Source organism: Aethalodelphis obliquidens, unplaced genomic scaffold, assembly GCF_003676395.1.
Source record: "Aethalodelphis obliquidens isolate GAN/ISIS:26980383/991018 unplaced genomic scaffold, ASM367639v1 scaffold5, whole genome shotgun sequence".
Classification (NCBI taxonomy): Eukaryota; Metazoa; Chordata; class Mammalia; order Artiodactyla; family Delphinidae; genus Aethalodelphis; species Aethalodelphis obliquidens.
In genome coordinates, this window is record NW_020837949.1 from 67009511 (window position 1) to 67030242 (window position 20732).

At 34.9% G+C, this 20732-nt stretch overlaps 1 protein-coding gene across 6 annotated transcripts in view; it reads right to left on the reverse strand.

The window, feature by feature from the left end:
- The window catches only part of DGKB (diacylglycerol kinase beta), a 704177-nt gene that overhangs the window by 441342 nt on the left and 242103 nt on the right, over nucleotides 1–20732 (reverse strand). For 2 of the 6 annotated variants that reach the window (XM_027102571.1, XM_027102574.1), the window contains 2 exons: nucleotides 14247–14279; nucleotides 5774–5890 (listed from right to left, as the gene is read on the reverse strand). In XM_027102571.1, the coding sequence (XP_026958372.1) occupies nucleotides 5774–5890; nucleotides 14247–14279 (150 nt within the window). Of the gene's footprint in view, nucleotides 1–5773; nucleotides 5891–14246; nucleotides 14283–20732 lie in introns of all 6 variants that reach the window. The other 4 variants (XM_027102570.1, XM_027102573.1, XM_027102569.1 and 1 more) reach the window with 2 other exon arrangements.

The following is a 20732-nucleotide window of genomic DNA, read 5'->3' on the forward strand; positions in this document are numbered from 1 at the left end:
AATGGTGGTATTTATACAAGAAATGTCAAGGTTTCAGGCAAATCGGCATCGTTTTCAATGCTCATTCAAAAAGCTTTTAAATTCTGCTAAACTTTGGTACTATAAAAAGAAGGTCAATCTAGCAGAGTAAATTTAGGTGCCAGGAGACCAAAGGCAGCGGTTTTTAGATTTGAGAGCCAAAGACCTACAGTACTGCATAGCCATTTTCAAATCTACAAGTTAAAAATAAACAACTTCTGTGTTCACTAATAGTCCTGAAATAAGAAGCAGCATCTTAGTGACAGAGACTGCAATTTGTCACTTAATTCTCATATTCCTCTTCATCCTTAGTAAAAGAACCCTGAGTTTTAGGATTGCCTACATATGAGGACATTCTCTTATGTAAACATAGCACGACCACCAAAATAGAGAACTTAACACGATTCTGGACTAACTGCTTTTGTTATAAAAGCCATTATTGAGGCAACTGGTGAAACTTGAATGGGATCTAAGGATTAGATAGCACTAATGTATCAATTTTATATTCAAGTTCACTAATTCTCTTTTGAACTGTATCTAATATAGTCTTTAACAGGACAAATTTTGGTTTTTTACTTTCATACAATAATTCTGAAATAAGATATAAAACTCATTTATTTTGAAAAGTGATGTACTGTCATCCTAAAATGTCATATGCATTTTGTTATAGACTTTAGCGGGATGGGAAGCAGTTAGACAAAAATACAAGTATTTTAAAAATTCTGTTAGTCTAAAACTATTTGATCTTGGAAGTAAATATTTTTATAGCACTTGAAGTAATTTCAAGTGGAACAGTATATAAAACAGATGAAAAGCAAATTACTATGTCTGAAGTGTGAAAGAACCCTGAACCTGTTCTCAGCTTCCCATCACCCCACTCTTGTGCTTGAGGCATCTCTACGGAGTCCTGGGCTTCTCAAAACAGTTTTTAAAAAAAACATCGGGGGGCTTCCCTGGTGGCGCAGTGGTTGAGAGTCCGCCTGCCGATGCAGGGGACACGGGTTCATGCCCCGGTCCGGGAAGATCCCACATGCCGCGGAGCGGCTGGGCCAGTGAGCCATGGCCGCTGAGCCTGCGCGTCCGGAGCCTGTGCTCCGCAATGGGAGAGGCCACAACAGTGAGAGACCCGCGTACCGCAAAAACAAACAAACAAACAAACAAAAAAACCCATCAGGATAGGGTAATACAGTATAACAAAGAAAATACTGACAGTGGGAGAAAGTGTTCAGGAATATTTTACAGCATGTATGGTACTTGAAATCTTGCAGAATGGTTATAAATTAGGTGTGAAGGACACTGCAAGAGCAAACAGAATGGATTCTCCTCTATAAAGAATAGAGCTAATCACGTGAGATCGTATTTACTCACATAAAGGGGCAGTTTCAATCATATAGAGTAAACACTGAAGAATAGGACTTTAGGATCAGACTGGTTTGGGATCCCAGTTCAACCATGCCTTTCTACAGATATGCTCTCCCTTAGTGCCATCGATACGCCTTTCACTCCCAAATTCATAACCGTCCTCACCCCTGAATTCTAGATTCACATATCTGTCTGCCTGCTCGACATTTCCATTTGGATATCTAACAGCATCAGAAATTTCGTTCCAAACTTTATTCATCCAGATCCTTTTCCATCTCAGTCAATGGCAACTTCATCATTTCAGTTCCATGGGCCAAAGTTCTTGGAGATGTCCCTACTCTTCACTTCTTAATGAGGCCTAATCCCACTATCTGACTTAAAATTATAGACAACTCCAACTCTCAGCCCTGACACATCTTATCTTATTCAGTTCCATTTTTTTCATTCCATTTATAACCTAGCACATTATATGGATGGAGACATGGACTCATTTTAGAGGTTGTTATATACTCAAAGTATAGAATAGTAATTCTGGACTTAGGAGTTAAAATGACAGTGAAGAGCTGATTATAAGAATCAACAGGCCTGAGGACTCCAAGTGGGCATACACACACATATCATCAAAGAAAAGGAGTTAATTTTATACACACTCTATACATTTCTGTATAGTGCATATATGTATGTTTACAGTATTGGGAACTATAAGGATGAGATATTACAAATAATAAAGACAGTAGGGATAGAGAAAAGCAGTTGTGGCGGGGAAAACACTAGTTCAGTTTTAGATGTTTCAGTATAAAAGTTCCCCTTTTTATCTTTTGCTAAGAGTATTACAAACTAGACTTTTTGGTTTGCAAGTGATGCTTATGCTTGAAAACTTTTTTCAAAGAATAATTAGGGACACGGTAACGTCGGCTTAATACAGTTTAAACAACAGTTCTGTTTTTTTACTTATTTGTTCACATGTGGATAATCATCTGTATTTTCACATCTATTGCACGTTAAGGAATTGTAGTTTCAATGACATTTGATCATATGTATTAAGTGTAAACCTATGGTACGAGCGATGACAAAGACGGAGTACCTAACCACCTCTATTTGAAGTCCCCTAGGACTGGGGTTAATTAATGAGACTCATCCTAAGGTTATACATGATCTATTACTTCCTCTAATTAGAAATAATAATCCTGATCATTATGCTGGTTAGCTGGAAAGAAGTAAGATGAATGTGCTTAACTATGATTAATAGTCTTTAAGTAGTGTAAATCTCTTCTGTCACTGAGTTATATGCAAACTGGGCTGCAACTCAATGCTTTTTTATGATATATATAATTTTTAAAACTTGCAGAAAGAATTAATTTTCTGTAAGAACTTTTTACCTTTTATGATAAAGAATAAGCATTTTATTATTTTAAAATTGATTACCACAACAAAAATGACTTATTTTTCCATTTTGTATGAAATGGCTATCCAATAATTTTATTCTCTTACCTTTTAAATATTTTCTCCCAAATTATGTGAATACCTATGTGCATCATATTTTAGTCCATTCTGCTGAGGTGAAACAGACCACTGCATGTGATTATATACCAATATTTTTTTAAGTAAAAAAATTTTAATGATGATGATTACAGTATTTACTTACTGCTGTTTTATAAGGGCTGATGTCTTCCCTTTGCTAACTGACAACTTTACCTGACACTTTTTTTTTTTTTTTTTCTTTGCGGTACGCGGGCCTGTCACTGTTGTGGCCTCTCCAGGACTGGGGCATGAACCTGTGTCCCCTGCATAGGCAGGCAGACTCTCAACAACTGCGCCACCAGGGAAGCCCTACCTGACACTTTTATATGTCAAAGAAAGCTATGAAAAGTTACTATCTGGTTAGAGAAATGAAACACATCCACAGAGAAAGTTAATCACCTATTGTTTTTGATGTGACTAATTTAGTTGTAATAAGATTGAAAATTTTGGATCCTTTTTGAATAAAAAAGAAAACACAACTTATATTGCTATGTCAGTTTAAAGTCTTTAGAACACTCCGCATGCACCATTTAATTTTGGTTCTGATGTCTGAGTGAAGTCAGATGTAACTACACAAATCTTAGGAAACTGAGACTAAAGCAGTTATAATTCTAGTGCATTCATGCTTTTTATTTCAAACTTTGCAAGAATGTAATAGTACATGGAAGAGCAAGGTGGTCAGAAATATAGCATTTCTGGACCTGTTAAAATTTGTTAACCAAGGAGACAGGGATTTTAGGAGTAAAACAAACTCTGAGTCACATGGTCCTCATTCACACCTCACTAACTGTGAGGCCCTAGGAATAATTTGACTTCAGAACATCAATATGCTCATTTTTAAAGTGCTAATAATAATATTTATCATATGTTAGAGAGTTAAGAATTCGTAATTATCTCATATGTTCATTGAGAGGTGTCACTTAATACACATAAAATATCATCACAGTGCCTAGCATATACTGTTTAACAAATGATGCGTGTTTCCCTTCCATGTTGAGGAGTATGTGCCTAGCCATATGTAAAATATACTTGAATTTTAAAATTAGGTTTTCCTTTTGTTATTTTCATTGCAGGAACCCAGAGCGACTAAAGATTTAAACTAATTGATATTATCAATTGACTTATTAAAACTACAAATGTTGATTATTTTCCACTAAAAATTTCACAGGATCACTTAACAAACTAAAAGCTTTTGCTATCAAAATTATGAATAGATTTCATATTTGGGGCTTGCAATGAGATCGCTTAACACCCAAGTATGCCTTTCAAAAGGTGTGGACACTGATTTTCTCTTTCGATAATTAACTTCTATACTCTCTAACCAATGTAAATAAATTTATTGTTCCCAATTTCCTCTTTTTACATTTGAGTTTAATAATTCATGAACAATATTCTAATCTCAATGTGTTTTATTATGTCAAAACAAAGCAGTAAACTGGTTATCAATATTTAAGCAATAATTATTAAATTTTCAATGAGATATTCAAAACAATGAAGAAGCAAGCATTTAGGCAACTACTGTGTGCTCTCAACTGTGCTTGTAAATTAAGAAATATAAAAGACATAATAACCCACAGAATCACAAATAAAATAATAAATGAAAAAAGATATAAAATCATGTATACTGAACACAACTATGTGACATAGTATATCTTTGTGCGGTAAGAGGTTGGTAAATTTTCTTGGAGAACATGAAACTTGAAGCCTATTCTTAAGGAAAGGAATTAAAAATCGGAAGAGAGAAACGTATAGGTAGGAAAACAAAACAAAAGAACTTAATCCATAGATTAAGCCAAATTCTTTGATTGTGCTCATGTTTGACTGAGAAACAGAGGCAAATAATTACAATAGACTCAATCTGTAGGATGTCTTAAAATACAGATGGAAAGAAATGTTACTTTTGATGTCAGAGACCCTAGGGGTAATTTAGAGGTTTTAAAGTACTCAAAACATGATTTTGAGCTACCTGTGTTAATTTAAACTAGAAATATACATGGAGTTTTAATTTCAACTTAAAATATTGGAAGATATGGATAAATTATAATAGATTTTATTAAATAAACTTTCTTTTTTGTAAGATTAATTTATTTATGGCTGTGTTGGGTCTTCGTTGCTGCGTGCGGGCTTTCTCTAGCTGTGGTGAGCGGGGGCTACTCTTCGTTGTGGAGCATGGGCTCTAGGTGTGTGGACTTCAGTAGTTGTGGCACTCGGGCTCAGTAGTTGTGGCACTCGGGCTCACTAGTTGTGGCTCGCGGGCTCACTAGTTGTGGCTCGCGGGCTCTAGAGCGCAGGCTCAGTAATTGTGGCACATGGGCTTAGTTGCTCCAAGGCATGTGGGATATTCCCAGACCAGGGCTCGAACCCATGTCCCCTGCATTGGCAGGTGGATTCTTAACCACTGTGCCACCAGGGAAGCCCAGATTCTTTATTTTTATTATTGATTTAGAAAAAAATTCCACACAAGTAGAGTTCATTTTATTATTTTCTGAAGACATTTTGTGAGTCAAAATCACTTCCAAATAGATATAATATGTGCGGAGAACATATACATAGAAATAAATAATGCATATGTATATAATAAAGGTATATATGTAGTAATAATTTGCCAAAACTTCAGACTGACACAATATCTCTTACCAAGTTGAGTTTAAATGGAGATAACATCATAAATGATTAATCCAATCAGAATGTCACTCTGTCAATCAACTATAAAACTGACATCTTGATAAATTAATAAAAATGTTTCTGAAATTGTCAACTGAACAAATCTGCACATTAAATAAACGTGTTGATAGCTGGACATATGCCCTTCTAAGAGCATGGAAGTAACAAATATGAAAGCTACAAACATTTGGATTAAAAAAAATCATACCTGTAGGCCTTGTCCATCCACAGTAACAGAGTTGGCTCTTTGCATTTTGTTCTTGTCAATCACTTTGTTTGACAGCTGGAAACCACCCTTTTCCTTTTTCACTGTTGCTTGTCTTTCCTGTAAGGAAAAAATCTTTTATAAAAATACTGAATTGTTTCACTACAATGGGCAACATAGAGAAGAATTTCATGGCTACAAACTTGGGCCCAGGTTCCAAATTTGGAGTTTCTAGTGAATAATATGAAAGCTAATGTTTTCTACTGGCTCAAAATATATGATAGATGTATGATCAAAATATCAGTTAAAGAAAGGATGTGAAAGAAAACCAAACTGTATTATCTCTACGTACCCAATTATGACTCTGTTAAAAATTATTAAAGAACACTAAAGCTAATCATTTTCAAAAACAATGGTGCAGATAATACAGGATTGTAATGTAAAGGATTTGGTACTGAGCACTGAAAATATTGCTTATAAATACATGCAATATTGAAAATGAATACATGATGGACCCTTAAGCTACTATTGATTATCAAGAATGGCACATAACTTAAAACACACATTCCATCCCAGCTAATTGCTACGTTCACCATAATAGAAAATTTTTTTATAGTGGTATTCTTCCTGTTTCTATTTCCTCTCTTTTCACTCTTTTCAACACAACCCAATAAACTTTTATCACCATTAATCCACTAAATCAGCTTTTATTAAAATCACCAATGACCTGCTCATTTGCGCCTCACCTGTTGGTCAGTCTTCACCTTCTCAATTTTTAAACACAGTTTGACAGAATTGACATCTACCCTCTAGAAAACATGCCTCAACTGGGTTCTGGGACACTTCTTTCTCTTAGCTCTCCTCTTACTTGACTAACTGCTCCCTCATAGTCTTTTTTGTTGATTTCTCCTCCAGTTTTATAATCTGTAACGTTTAACACTTGACCTCTCCCTTGGACTGCTCATCTCCACAATCTATACTCACTCCCTAGGTAACTTCATTTAAAACCAAGGCTTTCAATTTCACTTTGATAATGAAGACTTGCCTACCCACCTTAAAAATAAATCCCAAACTGGACGATTATTCACCACATGCATCATCACATGGTTTAAGCACCCGTTATTTGCCTTAATTATCATAGCCATCACCTTAATGGACCAATCAGCGTCCATCTTTTGTCTCCCTACAGTCAATTTTCTATTTAACAGCCACACTTATCCCTTTTTACTCCACTCCAGCTACAACTACCTCACCTTTGTTTCTTGATCACATTTGTGCTCTTAAAACAGGGATCTTGTAACCACTCTGAACTCTGCTGGACTGTTCTTGCTCCTGGTCAAATGTAAGACAGGCTACTCTATTCCTGTGTGTGTGTGTGTGTGTGTGTGTGTGTGTGTGTGTGCGCGCGCGCGTGCACTGTTTCACATCAGATCCTAGATCAGTGCCTGATAAAATCCCCATAAATGAATGCGGAAATAAATTAATCTTAACACTAAAAAATCAAAACATTTAAAGTGCCTGAAATATTGTGTTGAGAAGGACTCCTGGGGCATGTCTAGGTTTGTTGTGAAAAACTGTCCTGATCAATTAGCAATGTCTGCCATGTGTGCTTAAAAGTTTGAGTGCCACGTATTTCCTATCACTTATTCAGATATATATACATTTCTGTTCCTATATTTACATATATCTTGTCGATTACTTTTCAATTACTGTAATTTAGGAAAATATTTTAAGTGGAAATATTTTAAAAGTAAAGCTCTTTTTAAATATATTAGGGCCAGATGGAACAGAAAACGTCTCAGACCAAAATAAATGCTAATCAGTGTAGTCCTTTTATAGTCCTTGCAATTTCATGGTGCAAAAATACTGAATATATTTTTTGTGTGGCTGAAAATGGATGGTGTAATAGGATTCCTGAAATTCAAATTCTTTGGAAAATGATGTACTTTCATATAAGCATAATTTCTGGCAAAAATATTGATATTTTAAAAAATAGATCATTTTTTCTAAGCTTGCAAATAACATTTTGTCCATAGATAGTTAAGGGTATAATGCATAAATGAGTGAATTATAGGATGAGGTTTGGAATCAGACATCCCAAGTGGAATCCCATCTCTGCTACTTAAATACTATGTAGACTTAGAGAACATACTCTTATTCAAAATGGAGTTAGTAATACCTATTTCTCAAAGTTGTGTATGGCTTGACAGAAAATGTATAAAGTTCTAATATTGTGCCTATATTAGTGTATGTGCTCAATAAATGAAAGTTATTGTGAATTATGTAAAATAGGTATGGTTCTTCCATTAGGGTGCTCATCAATGTCACCATTATGCAAAATGCTTGTTATATTTCCAAATACATATATAGGAAAATATCCACTAGTTACAACCGGCATATGTTTAAATAAGTAAAGCTCAATGTTTATATTAGAAAATCCATAGCAGCTTGTGCTGAGTGCAAGCATGTAACACTGTTGGTGGGTATGGGAATAATTTTTTCCGGGTTCTAGCATGCAGGTAAATAAAACATGGGAACAATGTTCTATAAAAATCTATATTGTGAAAGTTATAACTTATCTTATATGTCTTATATTCTGCCATGTAATCCAACAATTATTATTTAGTATTAAATTCCTAAATGCTTAGGTTATAAGAACTAAAATAAAATTTTAGCCACATTGGAACTTGGTATTTGTGACCAGACTATTTATAAATGTAATTCTGGAAATTTAAGACATGTAAGTATATGTCTGTAAAGAGTTACCAAATTATCTATTACTATTATTTTATTCTTAGCTATGCATATAGCTAGGGAGAATCCTGTGTGGTGAGAATCTCCAGCTAACAGTTAGCAGTTGATTAAGTGGTTTCATGTCTCTCCAGGGACTCAACCCTCTGAATAAATTGTGGATTAAACTAAACTAATGCTTTCTAGTAGCAACTGTAGCAACTGAAATATAAAAAGAAATTTTAAAACTCTAAATTGTGTTTTCAATTGATAAGATTTTCTTTTTGAAATCTAGACTCATAAGAGGTATATAACAAGTTAATAAAAAAATCTTCAGTCTACCCATTGGCAGGTGAATTTTATTATATAATCTGGATAATACTAAAACTTACATTTGTTTAAACACACACCCACACATACACACGCACACAATCAAGAAAAGCAAGTGGTTTCTTTGAGGGAAATATGCTTAGTGGGTAGAATTTGTGGAATTAATCAAGGCTGACAATTTAAAAACAGGAGAAACTCATAATCATTTAATTTTTCCCATGGTTTTCTTTTTATTATACTCATTTGTTTTAGGTTTATTTCCAAATTGTATGGAAGTCTCTCTGAACTATTCACTGTATTCTACTTAAGCAGCATAAGCTAACAGGAGGGTAGTTGGATACTTTTTCCTATTTCCACTAAGAAAATCTTTACTTCTTTCCTCTTTTATATGAGGGACAGGAAGGGTGAAGTAATTGCATCTTTGAAAAATCTGATGTTCACAAAAATTTCACTGGCCTCTTCGGGGGGTTAATTCACCCTGACTGACTGAGTTCTATGATGATATTTAAGAAAGTCACTTCCTATGTTGAAGTTACTGAAAAGTTTCAGGAAGAACTCACCAGCATTATTCTGCACCTTTATTCAGGATAAAATTGCTCTCTAATAATAGGGGCAGTGCTTATCACTTCACCGTCAGTTCTTTTTTTTTTTTTTTTTTTAAGTTTTTGGGCTCTAAATCACAAAATAAATTACTTTGTTATAATTAAGGCAAATTTTATTCTGCTAGATAAATTATCCCAAATATAAAGAGTGGGCTTCCCTGGTGGCACAGTGGTTGAGAGTCCGCCTGCCAATGCAGGGGACACGGGTTCGTGTCCCGGTCTGGGAAGATCCCACACGCCGCGGAGCGGCTGGGCCCGTGAGCCATGGCCGCTGAGCCTGCGCATCCGGAGCCTGTGCTCCCCAACGGGAGAGGCCCACGTACCACAAAAAAATAAATAAATAAAGAGTTGGAAAATGATTGCTTTAATCAATAGAAATTATTCAAACACTGAAAAGGGGTACTCTAACAAAAAAATCATGAAAGAATATAGAACATATAACAACAAAATATAAAATACAGTTATTGATATTTCAGCATTTTCAAATATCAACCATTTGTGTTTGCTATGCAGACATTTAAAATATAGAATTCAATGTTTTGTGATCCTTAGACTACAAGTAGAGCAACAGATCTAAACTGGGGAATATATTGTATTAGAATTCCAAAAGAATAATCATCATAATGAACAGAGAAGAAAAGCTGAAAGGCCATTCACAGAAAACAGAAAGATGAAATAAATGAAATAAAAAGATGTCACTTTAAATATGTGCTCTAAAATAAGTCTTTTTCTATATCATGCTGATTCTCAGAAGTAGAGTATCTGTAAGTTGCTGAAAACTGCTTTCACAAAAGCGATGCTTACCACAATACTTAAGCCTGCTGTTATCGATCACTCACAAACGACAAGCAGCAAGTGATGATTACCTCAAGCACAGGGTTTTCTTCTTTTTGTCCAACCTCAGCATGAGAGACAGGCAGCAGCAAAGCACCGCTATTGGTACAAAGCCACAAAGGGTGGGGGTAGGCGGTGCTTGGCTGCCAAGAGCATCCTTTACTGGAACCCTGGAACTTGCTTTCTCTGCTACTGCACCGCTTGCCCAAATGGAGACTTAGCCCATTCAGCCACTGGATCTAGGCCCCAAGAATTTCCCAGGAACCCTAGAATTTTAACCTGAGGAACACATGGATATTCACAATATAAAAGATCTTCCTGAAGCAGGAGTGTTACCATGTTCATCTGGGCTTATACAAGTTATGAGCTCCAAGAAACGAACTTAATGACAGTTGCACCTTTAATTATCATAACCTTATTATGGGATTTGAACATTTTCCTGCTGAGAAGCATTAATTCATTTCAAAAATGGCAAAGGCTTTAAATCTACTAGAAATCCTTAGAAGTTGCAGCAAGACATGGCTGAGTAGCAGTCTTGGTTTTTAGAAATACTCTTATAAAGTTTTAAACATAACTATAATAAATGATATAAAGATTTCCATTTCTTTTTAATCAGTTAAATAAGTACTTATTCAAAAACAAAAACAAAAATTACTTTGGGCAGAGACAAAAATATGTGCTTGGAGGCCGAATTCTAGCTCTGTCTCTGTAAAGACTTGGGAATGTTATTTACTATCTCTAAGCCATCATTTAATTAATCTATAAAATGGGAGTGTTCATGTGATGACAAATTGAGAAAATGTCAATGAAGGTACCAGCATAAATTAGGCACTCAGTAAATGGCAGTAATTTTTAAAATATAAAAAAATTGGTATGTTTTATCATTAAGTTTAACACAGGTACACTGCTTGGATTATAGTAAAGATAGGTGTTGTGAAGAAGTACTTTATTTACTTTATAGTAGTTTATATGTTTGTCCACTATGTCACCATAACTTGGGATAATTGGTGTGATAATCTGAGTCTTTTTTTGTTTGTTCTTGTTTGTTTATGTTTTTTTTTTTTTTGCAGTACGCGGGCCTCTCACTGTTGTGGCCTCTCCCGTTGCGGAGCACAGGCTCCGGACGCGCAGGCTCAGCAGCCATGGCTCACGGGCCCAGCCGCTCCACGACATGTGGGATCTTCCCAGACCGGGGCACGAACCCGTGTCCCCTGCATCAGCAGGCGGACTCTCAACCACTGCACCACCAGGGAAGCCCAATCTGAGTCTTTTGTAGGAGGATAGAAGACAACAAACTAGACAGAGTCAATCCTAGTCTTAACGTACTTGCAGGTACTACTCACCAACTCAGCCTGAAGGTATAATTTATATCTTGATCCACAGCCCTGGTTTTCATACATTGCACATGATGTGCATATTCTCTCCTAGGATAATTTCATACTGAGTGTGAACCACTTACAAGATTTCTGTTCAAGAAATCCTGATTGGAAGAAATGAAATTTAGGAATGGGAAGGTCCATGTCTAAGTCATTTATTTGGGCTGTGTTTACTAGCATATGGTTGGGCCACTATAAAATTATGTGTGAGTGTATGGACCTCAACCTTACTCACTCTCCATTCCCTTTGTAAACTATAATAATTGATGGCCACCATAAGCTGAAGCTTAAAAGCCAAGAGGCAGCTCTCTTGTATATTCATACTCATCATCTCTTTCTGCCAGTTGAGTTAAATGCTTAACCTAGTGATTTCTATGTAGTCCCCAATCTGTTTATTCAAGTTCTAAGTAGAATTTATTTTATTATTGGTACTGTGGAATTTAATTAGCACTCAAACTATTGAGTTTTGAATGTAAAATAAGTTATTTCCATGAAAAATTACTTGCATCCTTTGGAAAGGCACAATAAAACAAGATTGTGTGTGTGTGTGTGTGTATGTGTGTGTGTGTGTCTGTGTGTGTCTGTGTGTGTGTGTGTAGGAAGAGCAGTTAAGTTGGGCTGGACACAATGACTACAAGATTTGAGAATTAATAATAGAAACAGAGATTTATTTTTTTTTACACTCAAATTGCTTTGCAGATGCCTGTGAGTTTTTCTTATACTTTAAAACAATTGAAAGTAATTGAAAGCAATTACTTTCATTAATAAACAAATATCTTTTCACAAAATAAGGAATGCTTTTGTTATACTTTAAAACAATTGATAATTGAAACTTATCAAGGGTGTTAAGGCTGTGCTATATGCAAGAAAGGGTATATGCCATTTCCAAATAATAGATGTATCCACATAGAAAAGCCCTTGATCCTATGTGAAAAGTTTAGCCAATGAATATATGTTTACATATTTTAAGTAAAATGTTTAAGGTATATACACATTTTTCTATAAGTTCCCCTACATACACTTTAACCACATGTTCAATTAACCAAAAAGCAATTGTTCTTGATGGTGGTATATAAGGGTTCTTGTGTGTGTGTGTGTGTGTGTGTGTGTGTGTGTATTCACACAGTCACCCATGTATATACCTATACATGTGCTTAAAGAAATTTTTGGCACAACGTAGTTGAAAAAAGCTTATATAATGATTTCAGACACGGTAGAAAGTTTAAGTTAATGTAAACCAATACAGCTTGCCAAAACAAAACAAAACAAGCAAACAAACAAAAAACAGTATAGGAAGACTTTTAAAACCTTTACAGCAGACAAAGAGTTTTTCTTGACAAATAAAAAAAGCATGTTTTGAAAACAGCATTTTTGGTCTATTTATTCAATCTATAATAATACAAATTATTTAACTAAATGTGGGAGATATTTTGAGATTAACAAGTCTAAAGAGAAATCTCTCAGTTCATCATTTGATGAGCTATGATAGGGGCAAAAATAAACTCAAGGATCTTAACATATAAAGTTAATTCTCTGATACTTAAATAATTAGACTAAATAATAAACTTTCCTAATACCTTTGTCACCTGAGTGTGTAATTTAACGTCTACTTTATAATAATTATGATAATGATGGTATCAACTGACTTAAAGAATATAAAAACAGTTTAACATCTCTCTTAGAGTAGAAACATTATATTTCAAGCATAGCTCCTAGTATATTTGTAAGTATATCTATGGTTACAAAATGAAATTTTAAAAAATTTTAATGAGGCAGTCTACACTGATTAGAAAACGTTTCGGGGGAAGAGAGGTTATTACATTTTTGTGCAATTATGTTATCCTCTAAATAAATCATACTCATATAGTATTCAGATATTACGAGTAATATTTTCTAAGCAAGCAGATTCAAATTATAAGTTTAGGTGAAAGAATACCACCTGAGCATATCCTTTAGAGATAACAGCAATTGAATGGGATATTGTCACAGAACAATGTGGAGGCTTTGCTTAATTAATTAAAAGGTAAAGTTAACACTTTACTGAAAATAAATGTTGCGGCAATGCCTACATTTATTTTCAAAATCAAAGTCATTTACTTTGTGACTATATTTTATTCCATTGACTTTCTATGCAATGTCATATGCTAAGTGATTAATGTAGACCTACTCTTTTAAAAGTGATGAGGACTTCAAAGTGAGCAAGAGTTTCTCAATTTTCTATCATTGAAAAAAGCTACATTTTAATGGCTTAGAGGAGTGAACTGTTTGGGTTTTCTGCAAGGTTTAAACGTGACAGATAGGAATAATGCTATTCTTATACACTGGTCAAAACTCTGCAAAGTAACCTTTATTTTTTCCTGCATACTTTGTGCCATTTATCTTCTTGTTTCCCTAATGCTTGTCACAAATGTTGATTATAAAGGCTGCAAGTCTATCGCACATGAAAATACAAAGATCCCAATTTCAAATATCAAAATATGAGAAAAAATAAAGCCTACAAATTAATTTTAGTATGTCACTGATACAGCCCAAAATGTTCTTTATAACAATACGAGATGTATAAATGACCTATAATTGCAAGTGTGAAAACCTTTGCTTACGCACCTCAGGGACTGAAACTCCTGAAGTGGGCAGAGTCTGCTGAAAAAAGAGAAGCTCATATTAAAGCTGAACAAAAAAAGTCATACTGAAAACAAGTACCAATGAAGGTTCTTATATCACTACACACGTGTGAAATAAATGAATACATTACAAATACATTTCCTTGTCATAATTTTTCCGCTTACTTCCATTAATAAACCAAAATCTTTTCATGAAATGAGGAACATTCTAATGCAGAGGGGATTAGACTGTAGAATTACTTATCCAAAATACAATTTCATATACTTAAAGTAGACTAATCTTTGGCCAGCTTCACAGACCTCTCTACAATAATACTGATGTATTACATTCATATTTTGGAATGAGAACTCATCTCCAAGTTCCATTATCCTTCATAAACCATTCTTACTAATTTTTTAAGTTGCCCATTTACACAGCCCACCATTTCACTTTCTAGTCCAACTTTCAACCCTTTCTACAAATACTCAGTGTCTTTTGATGTAGACACAGCTTATGGTGCTGATTTTATTTTGTGATACTCTGGAGATAAAAAATATATATTCCATTAATAGCAGTAAAAAATAAAAAGATAATTAAATAAATAGCAAAATTTTACTTGAGAGTAATTATTAAAAGATTAGGTTAAATACACTAAAACCAGTCTTCATGACAGCATGTCTTCAATTACCCACCACCCTTCCTTTTCTAAGTCACATTGGGAAAGTTTTTTTCTGGCAAGAAACAGAGAAAAGGTTACCAAATTCCAAAAGCCTGTGTCCTGTGGGACGTTATAACATAAAACACAAATTTGGAAGAATAGGTGATAAATCACACTCAATACTAGATAAAGATTTTCCTTGGTTGCAGGGAGTAGGAAAGCTGGATGGGAAGCTAGTCCTTAGACATTGTGTGTCTCTAGAAAGAAGAGAGCAGTCAGTATATTTGAGTTTCCTCTCCTGGACCAAGCTATGTGTGTGAGACTCCCAAAATGAGAATGAAAGATCTGAGAGCACAGTTATTAGTTTACTGCCTTACCCAGTAGAACTCCAGGAAGGCAACAAAACACAAAAGAATAAATAGCTGCATGTGAGGCTTCATGGCTGCTTGTACAGATATGGAGTAGAAGGATCCAACGTACCCAAAAGCGGAACAGAAGGAGAAGTCTAGGGCAACCCTAGATAAAATTAAAGTGTCCAGGAATACAACTCTATTTGGAATATATTTCCAGGGGCTTCCCTGGTGGCGCAGTAGTTAAGAGTCCACCTGCCGATGCAGGGGACACAGGTTCGTGCCCCGGTCTGGGAAGATCCCACATGCTGCGGAGCCACTGCGCCCGTGAGCCATGGCCGCTGAGCCTGCGCGTCCGGAGCCTGTTTTCCACAACGGGAGAGGCCAAAGCAGCGAGAGGCCCGCGTACCGCAAAAAAAAAAAAAAAAAAAAAAAAAGAATATATTTCCATAATATAAGTAAAAAATTCTGCAGCAACAGATTTTTAGTAAAAAAAAAATCATGAAGTCTGGGAGGATGAACTCGAGTCAACTAACCCATTAACAGGAGAAGCCTTATGAGGGCCATTGCTGTTGTTTCTCAGATGGACTGACAACAGGTTTGGTAGAACTTTCATTGAAAGCTTCTGATGTCAGTAATATTCTGGATTTCTGAGTCCAAGTCAGCCTATATAACACCTGGGGCAATGGGTGGTGGGGAAAATGTTTGCGTTTGCTTCAGTCGGGACCAGCTCAAAGCATTTTGTCAGCCTTCTTTCTTTCTTATTTCTTGGTTGAACCTTAGACCTAAATAAACATTTAAAGACATGAATGTAGCCCTTTCATCTTTATCATAATATACAAATATTCGATCTCCTCAAATCCAGATTAAGTGCCTTATCCTATCCCATCCCATTGACCAGGGACTCTCAAGCAATCAAACTAAGATGCCCATCAGGCAGTTTCTAGGGCATGAGTCTCAGATGCTTTCTGTCTTGGGAAGCGTCAATGCTCACTGTGCATGTCTGTACAGAGCAAGTCAATAGAAAGCCAAGTGAAAAGACTATAGTTACCAAATGATTCAGACTAACAACCAATTGCAGTGCAAGGACTTCAAATAGCATAGCTCCTATCCACCCCACCACTACCACCAAAAAAAAATAATAATAAATCAATCAATAAAGGATATTTTTGAGCTAATTATGGGCATATGATATAGACAGAATAACTACTGATATTATGGAATAGTTAATATTTTCAGGTGTGATAACACTATTGTAAATGTATAGAAAATTGTTCTTATCTTAGAATGTGCCTGCTGATGTTGTGTCATACTACCTGCAATTTACTTTCAAAAGGTCCAACTTATTATATATTATGTGTATATTGTAAAAATGTATATTTATGCATACATAGTCATATATATACATATATGTATATAAAGAATGATTGAAAAATAATAATTAGTTCATATAGGTTGAGGATATACTGTATTCACTGTATTTTGTTTGAGAATTTTTGTAATGAAATTTGGGAGAAAAACTGATCTCCCTTTCTAAATTTTTTATACATCCTTTTATTCCTAAAAGAGTGCAAAAATGTTTCTACAACGAAATAAAATATATGTGTGTGTGTGCGCGCGTGTGTGTATGTGTGTGTGTGTGTGTGTGTGTGTGTGTATGTGTGTGTGTGTGTGTGTGTGTGTATGTGTGTATTGGGTTGGCCAAAAACTTTGTTTGGGTTTTTCCGTAACATCTTATAAAGAAATATAGGTAAGCATCTAGGTTGCTGGGAAAAAGAAGCAGAGAGAGACAGAGAGGGACCATTTGAAAATAAACGATAAAAGGGGTTCCTTAAAAAAATGTTTCAGATGAGGCAGAAGTTCATATAGTCAGGTATTAGCCTTTTCCAAATCTGTTCATTTTGAGGGAGTGTCTAATGATGGAAAAAGAGTTCTGAGTTTTTATTCACAGGGGTTTCAAGTGCAAAAATGTACAGGGGCCAAGAAGGTAATACAAATGGGCCCAATGCCACGAAAAGGCAAAGACTGTGCCAAGTTGGATAATGAAAATCCCACTTTACGACATCCCCCACAGAAACACGATGGGATGAAATTGAAGCCTGGCTGCCATGTTGCTACCACTTTCATAGAGAATCTGTAATTTACAGATATTCATGTTTGCAGCCTTCGTTTTTCTCAGAGTAGTGGTGATGTGAGTTATCTACAGAGAGAGCGAGCGAAATTGGCAGAGAGGTAGCAAGATGAAGAAAGTAAGAAAATAGTAGAGATTTTGTCACTACTTCTCTGAGATTGGGAAAGCAGCTGATGAGTAACAGGATCAAGCGAAATTAAGGGCTCAGCTGGAACTAGAAGTAATAAATATGTAAGAGAGAAAGCCACCAGCTCTGAGAATTTCTCCAGTAATCCTCAGCCGTCTGAGAGCAACACTAGAAATTCATTCCAAGAATAAGGGGGATGAAAAGAACATATATATGAGCTCACTTTCAATCAAGATATGTAGGCAAAGAGTATACATTAAATTAACATGCTCATCAGTAGCCTAACCCTGAGTTACAATAAGAAAACCACGGCATCTGGGCAAAAGAAAAAGAAGCAAGTTGAAAGAAAACAAATTCAGAAATTACATACTTCTTTTTTATTCTACCACGTATAATTTTTAAATATCTAGGATGAACAGAGTAAATGTTTCAGTTTTTTGAAAATTATCACGTGTGTAATTCTAAATGTAATGTATTTTTAATCAGAATTAATACAGGAAGTGTGTATTTTTTATTTAATCAAATGTGAGGTGTGACTACAGAGGAATGTGATTGATTTTATTTAATCAGTATCATTTTAATATTAAATAGAATACACAGTACAGATAATTAGTTTAAAAGATGCATTTGCCTTCAGGGCACTTATTAAGTTTAACCTAATATCAAGAATTTTTAAAAGTCCTATTATTCTTAAGTATTGAGATATCTCTTGTCTTCATATTTCCTAACATGTAATCATTTTAAATTGACAATTTAATTCAAATTGTCATAGGACAAAGAAAAAAATCTTTGATGGAGAGATTATTAGAGGTTTGACTTAGTTTAACTATAATAAGAGTATAGTACTCACATTAAAAGGGTCATCAGTTATTTCAAGAAAAATGAACAGAATTATACCTTCTACCTATATAAGGATGTTCATATTTTTTAAAAATTGCTTTCATGTTTATGGTCTCATTTAATCCTCCCAATAAAACAAGAAATCCCATTTTCCAGATTGGAAAACTGAGAATCAGAAAGTTTAGATGACTAGCCAAGAAAATTAAGTTAGTAGCAGAATCCAAATCTATTGCTTCCCTTTGCAGGCTTCATTTATTAAAAGAACAGCAGAGTTCAACAAGAACTTTTTTTTAAAAGTTTCTTTTTGGCCATGTCTCATTTTTTAAGCGATTTGGAAATAAAATTAGTTTAAATGTTGATGAACACTCCAAATATTTAGAAACCACAAAGTATTACCGGTTCTGACAGGCTTGGATATCAGTATGGAGTAGCTGAATACAATAACTCCAGTGCCACGATAAACGTAAACTGGCCAAATAAAACTATTTTAAATAGCTTCTTTTCCTTATATAACTGGATATCCCTGGCATTAAAAAAAGTGAGAGACAGAAAAGCAGGTTTGGGAAAAGAACAACTGTCTTCCTAAAATGGTGCACTGCCACAGTCTAAGAGGGGAAGCTGTTCCTTCCTCACACATGATAATAAAATGTATCCAGGGCATCTCTAGGTATAGAAACTAAATACATATTTGGTTTCCATGAATTTTATTTTTACATTGAAGCTTCATAATTTCTTTAACCTTTTATGATTTCACACATCCTTAAGTGTGTACACCCACACATCTGAACACAATACAAATTTTAAAAAGAAATGGATCAGAAGTGATTTTTATACTACTATTGCATTTATTAACATCTTTAATCAAAGGTTATTTCAGTGTATGACAAGTGTATCAATTAGAAGAAACATAAATTATTTTTCTTTTCAACTGGTCCTTGACGTATCTAATAAATATGTGCGGGGGAGGGTTGGATTGGGAGTTTGGGACTAGCAGATGCAAACTATTATATAGAGAACAGATAAAAAGCAAGATCCTATTGTATAGCACAGGGAACTATATTCAATATCCTGTAATAGATTGCCAACAAACACATGGAAGGATGCTCAACATCTCTAATCATTAGAGAAATGCAAATCGAAACTACAATGAGGTTATCACCTCACACCAGTCAGAATGGCCACCATCAAAAAATCTACAAACAATAAATGCTGGAGAGGGTGTGGAGAAAAGGGAACCCTCTTGCACTGTTGGTGGGAATGTAAATTGATACAGCCACTATGGAGAATAGTATGGAGGTTCCTTAAAAAACTAAAAACAGAACTACCATATGACCCAGCAATCCCACTACTGGGCATATACCCCGAGAAAACCATAACTCAAGAAGAGACATGTACCACAATGTTCAATGCAGCACTATTTACAGTAGTCAGGACATGGAAGCAACCTAAGTGTCCATCAACAGATGAATGGATACAGAAGACGTGGCACATATATACAATGGAATATTACTCAGCCATAAAAAGACACGAAATTGAGTTACTTGTAGTGAGGTGGATGGACCTAGAGTCTGTCATACAGAGTAAAGTAAGTCAGAAAGAGAAAAACAAATACCGTATGCTAACACATATGTATGGAATCTAAAAAAAAACATGGTTCTGATGAACCTAGGGGCAGGACAGGAATAAAGACGCAGACCTAGAGAATGGACTTGAGGACACGGGGATGGGGAAGGGTAAGCTGGGACGAAGTGAGAGAGTAGTATATATACTGACATATATACACTACCAAATGTAAAATAGATAGCTAGTGGGAAGCAGCTGCATGGCACAGGGAGATCAGCTCGGTGCTTTGTGACCACCTAGAGGGGTGGGATAGGGAGAATGGGAGGGAGATGAAAGAGGGAGGAGATATGGGGATATATGTGTATGTATAGCTGATTCACTTCGTTATACAGCAGAAACTAACACAACATTGTAAAGCAATTATACTACAATAAAGATGTTAAAAAAATAATAAAATGGAAAAAAATTAAAAAATAAAAATGCCATTTTAGGACTTAAAAACAAAATCCTGTAATAAACCATAAGGGAAAAGCATATGAAAAAGAATATATATATATATATATATATATATATTATACATAATGAATATATATATATAACTGAATATATATATATATATATATATATAATTGAATCACCCTGCTGTACACCAGAAACTAAAACAGCATTGTAAATCAACTATACTTCAATAAAAATTGTTTTAGAAAATACACATATTGTAATCTTATCCAGCATCCTTTGCCTAACCACTTCTCACTGGAGCCAAATTTTGAAGTTTGCACCAACATAAATTGAAAGATAAAAAACATTTTTAACTGAG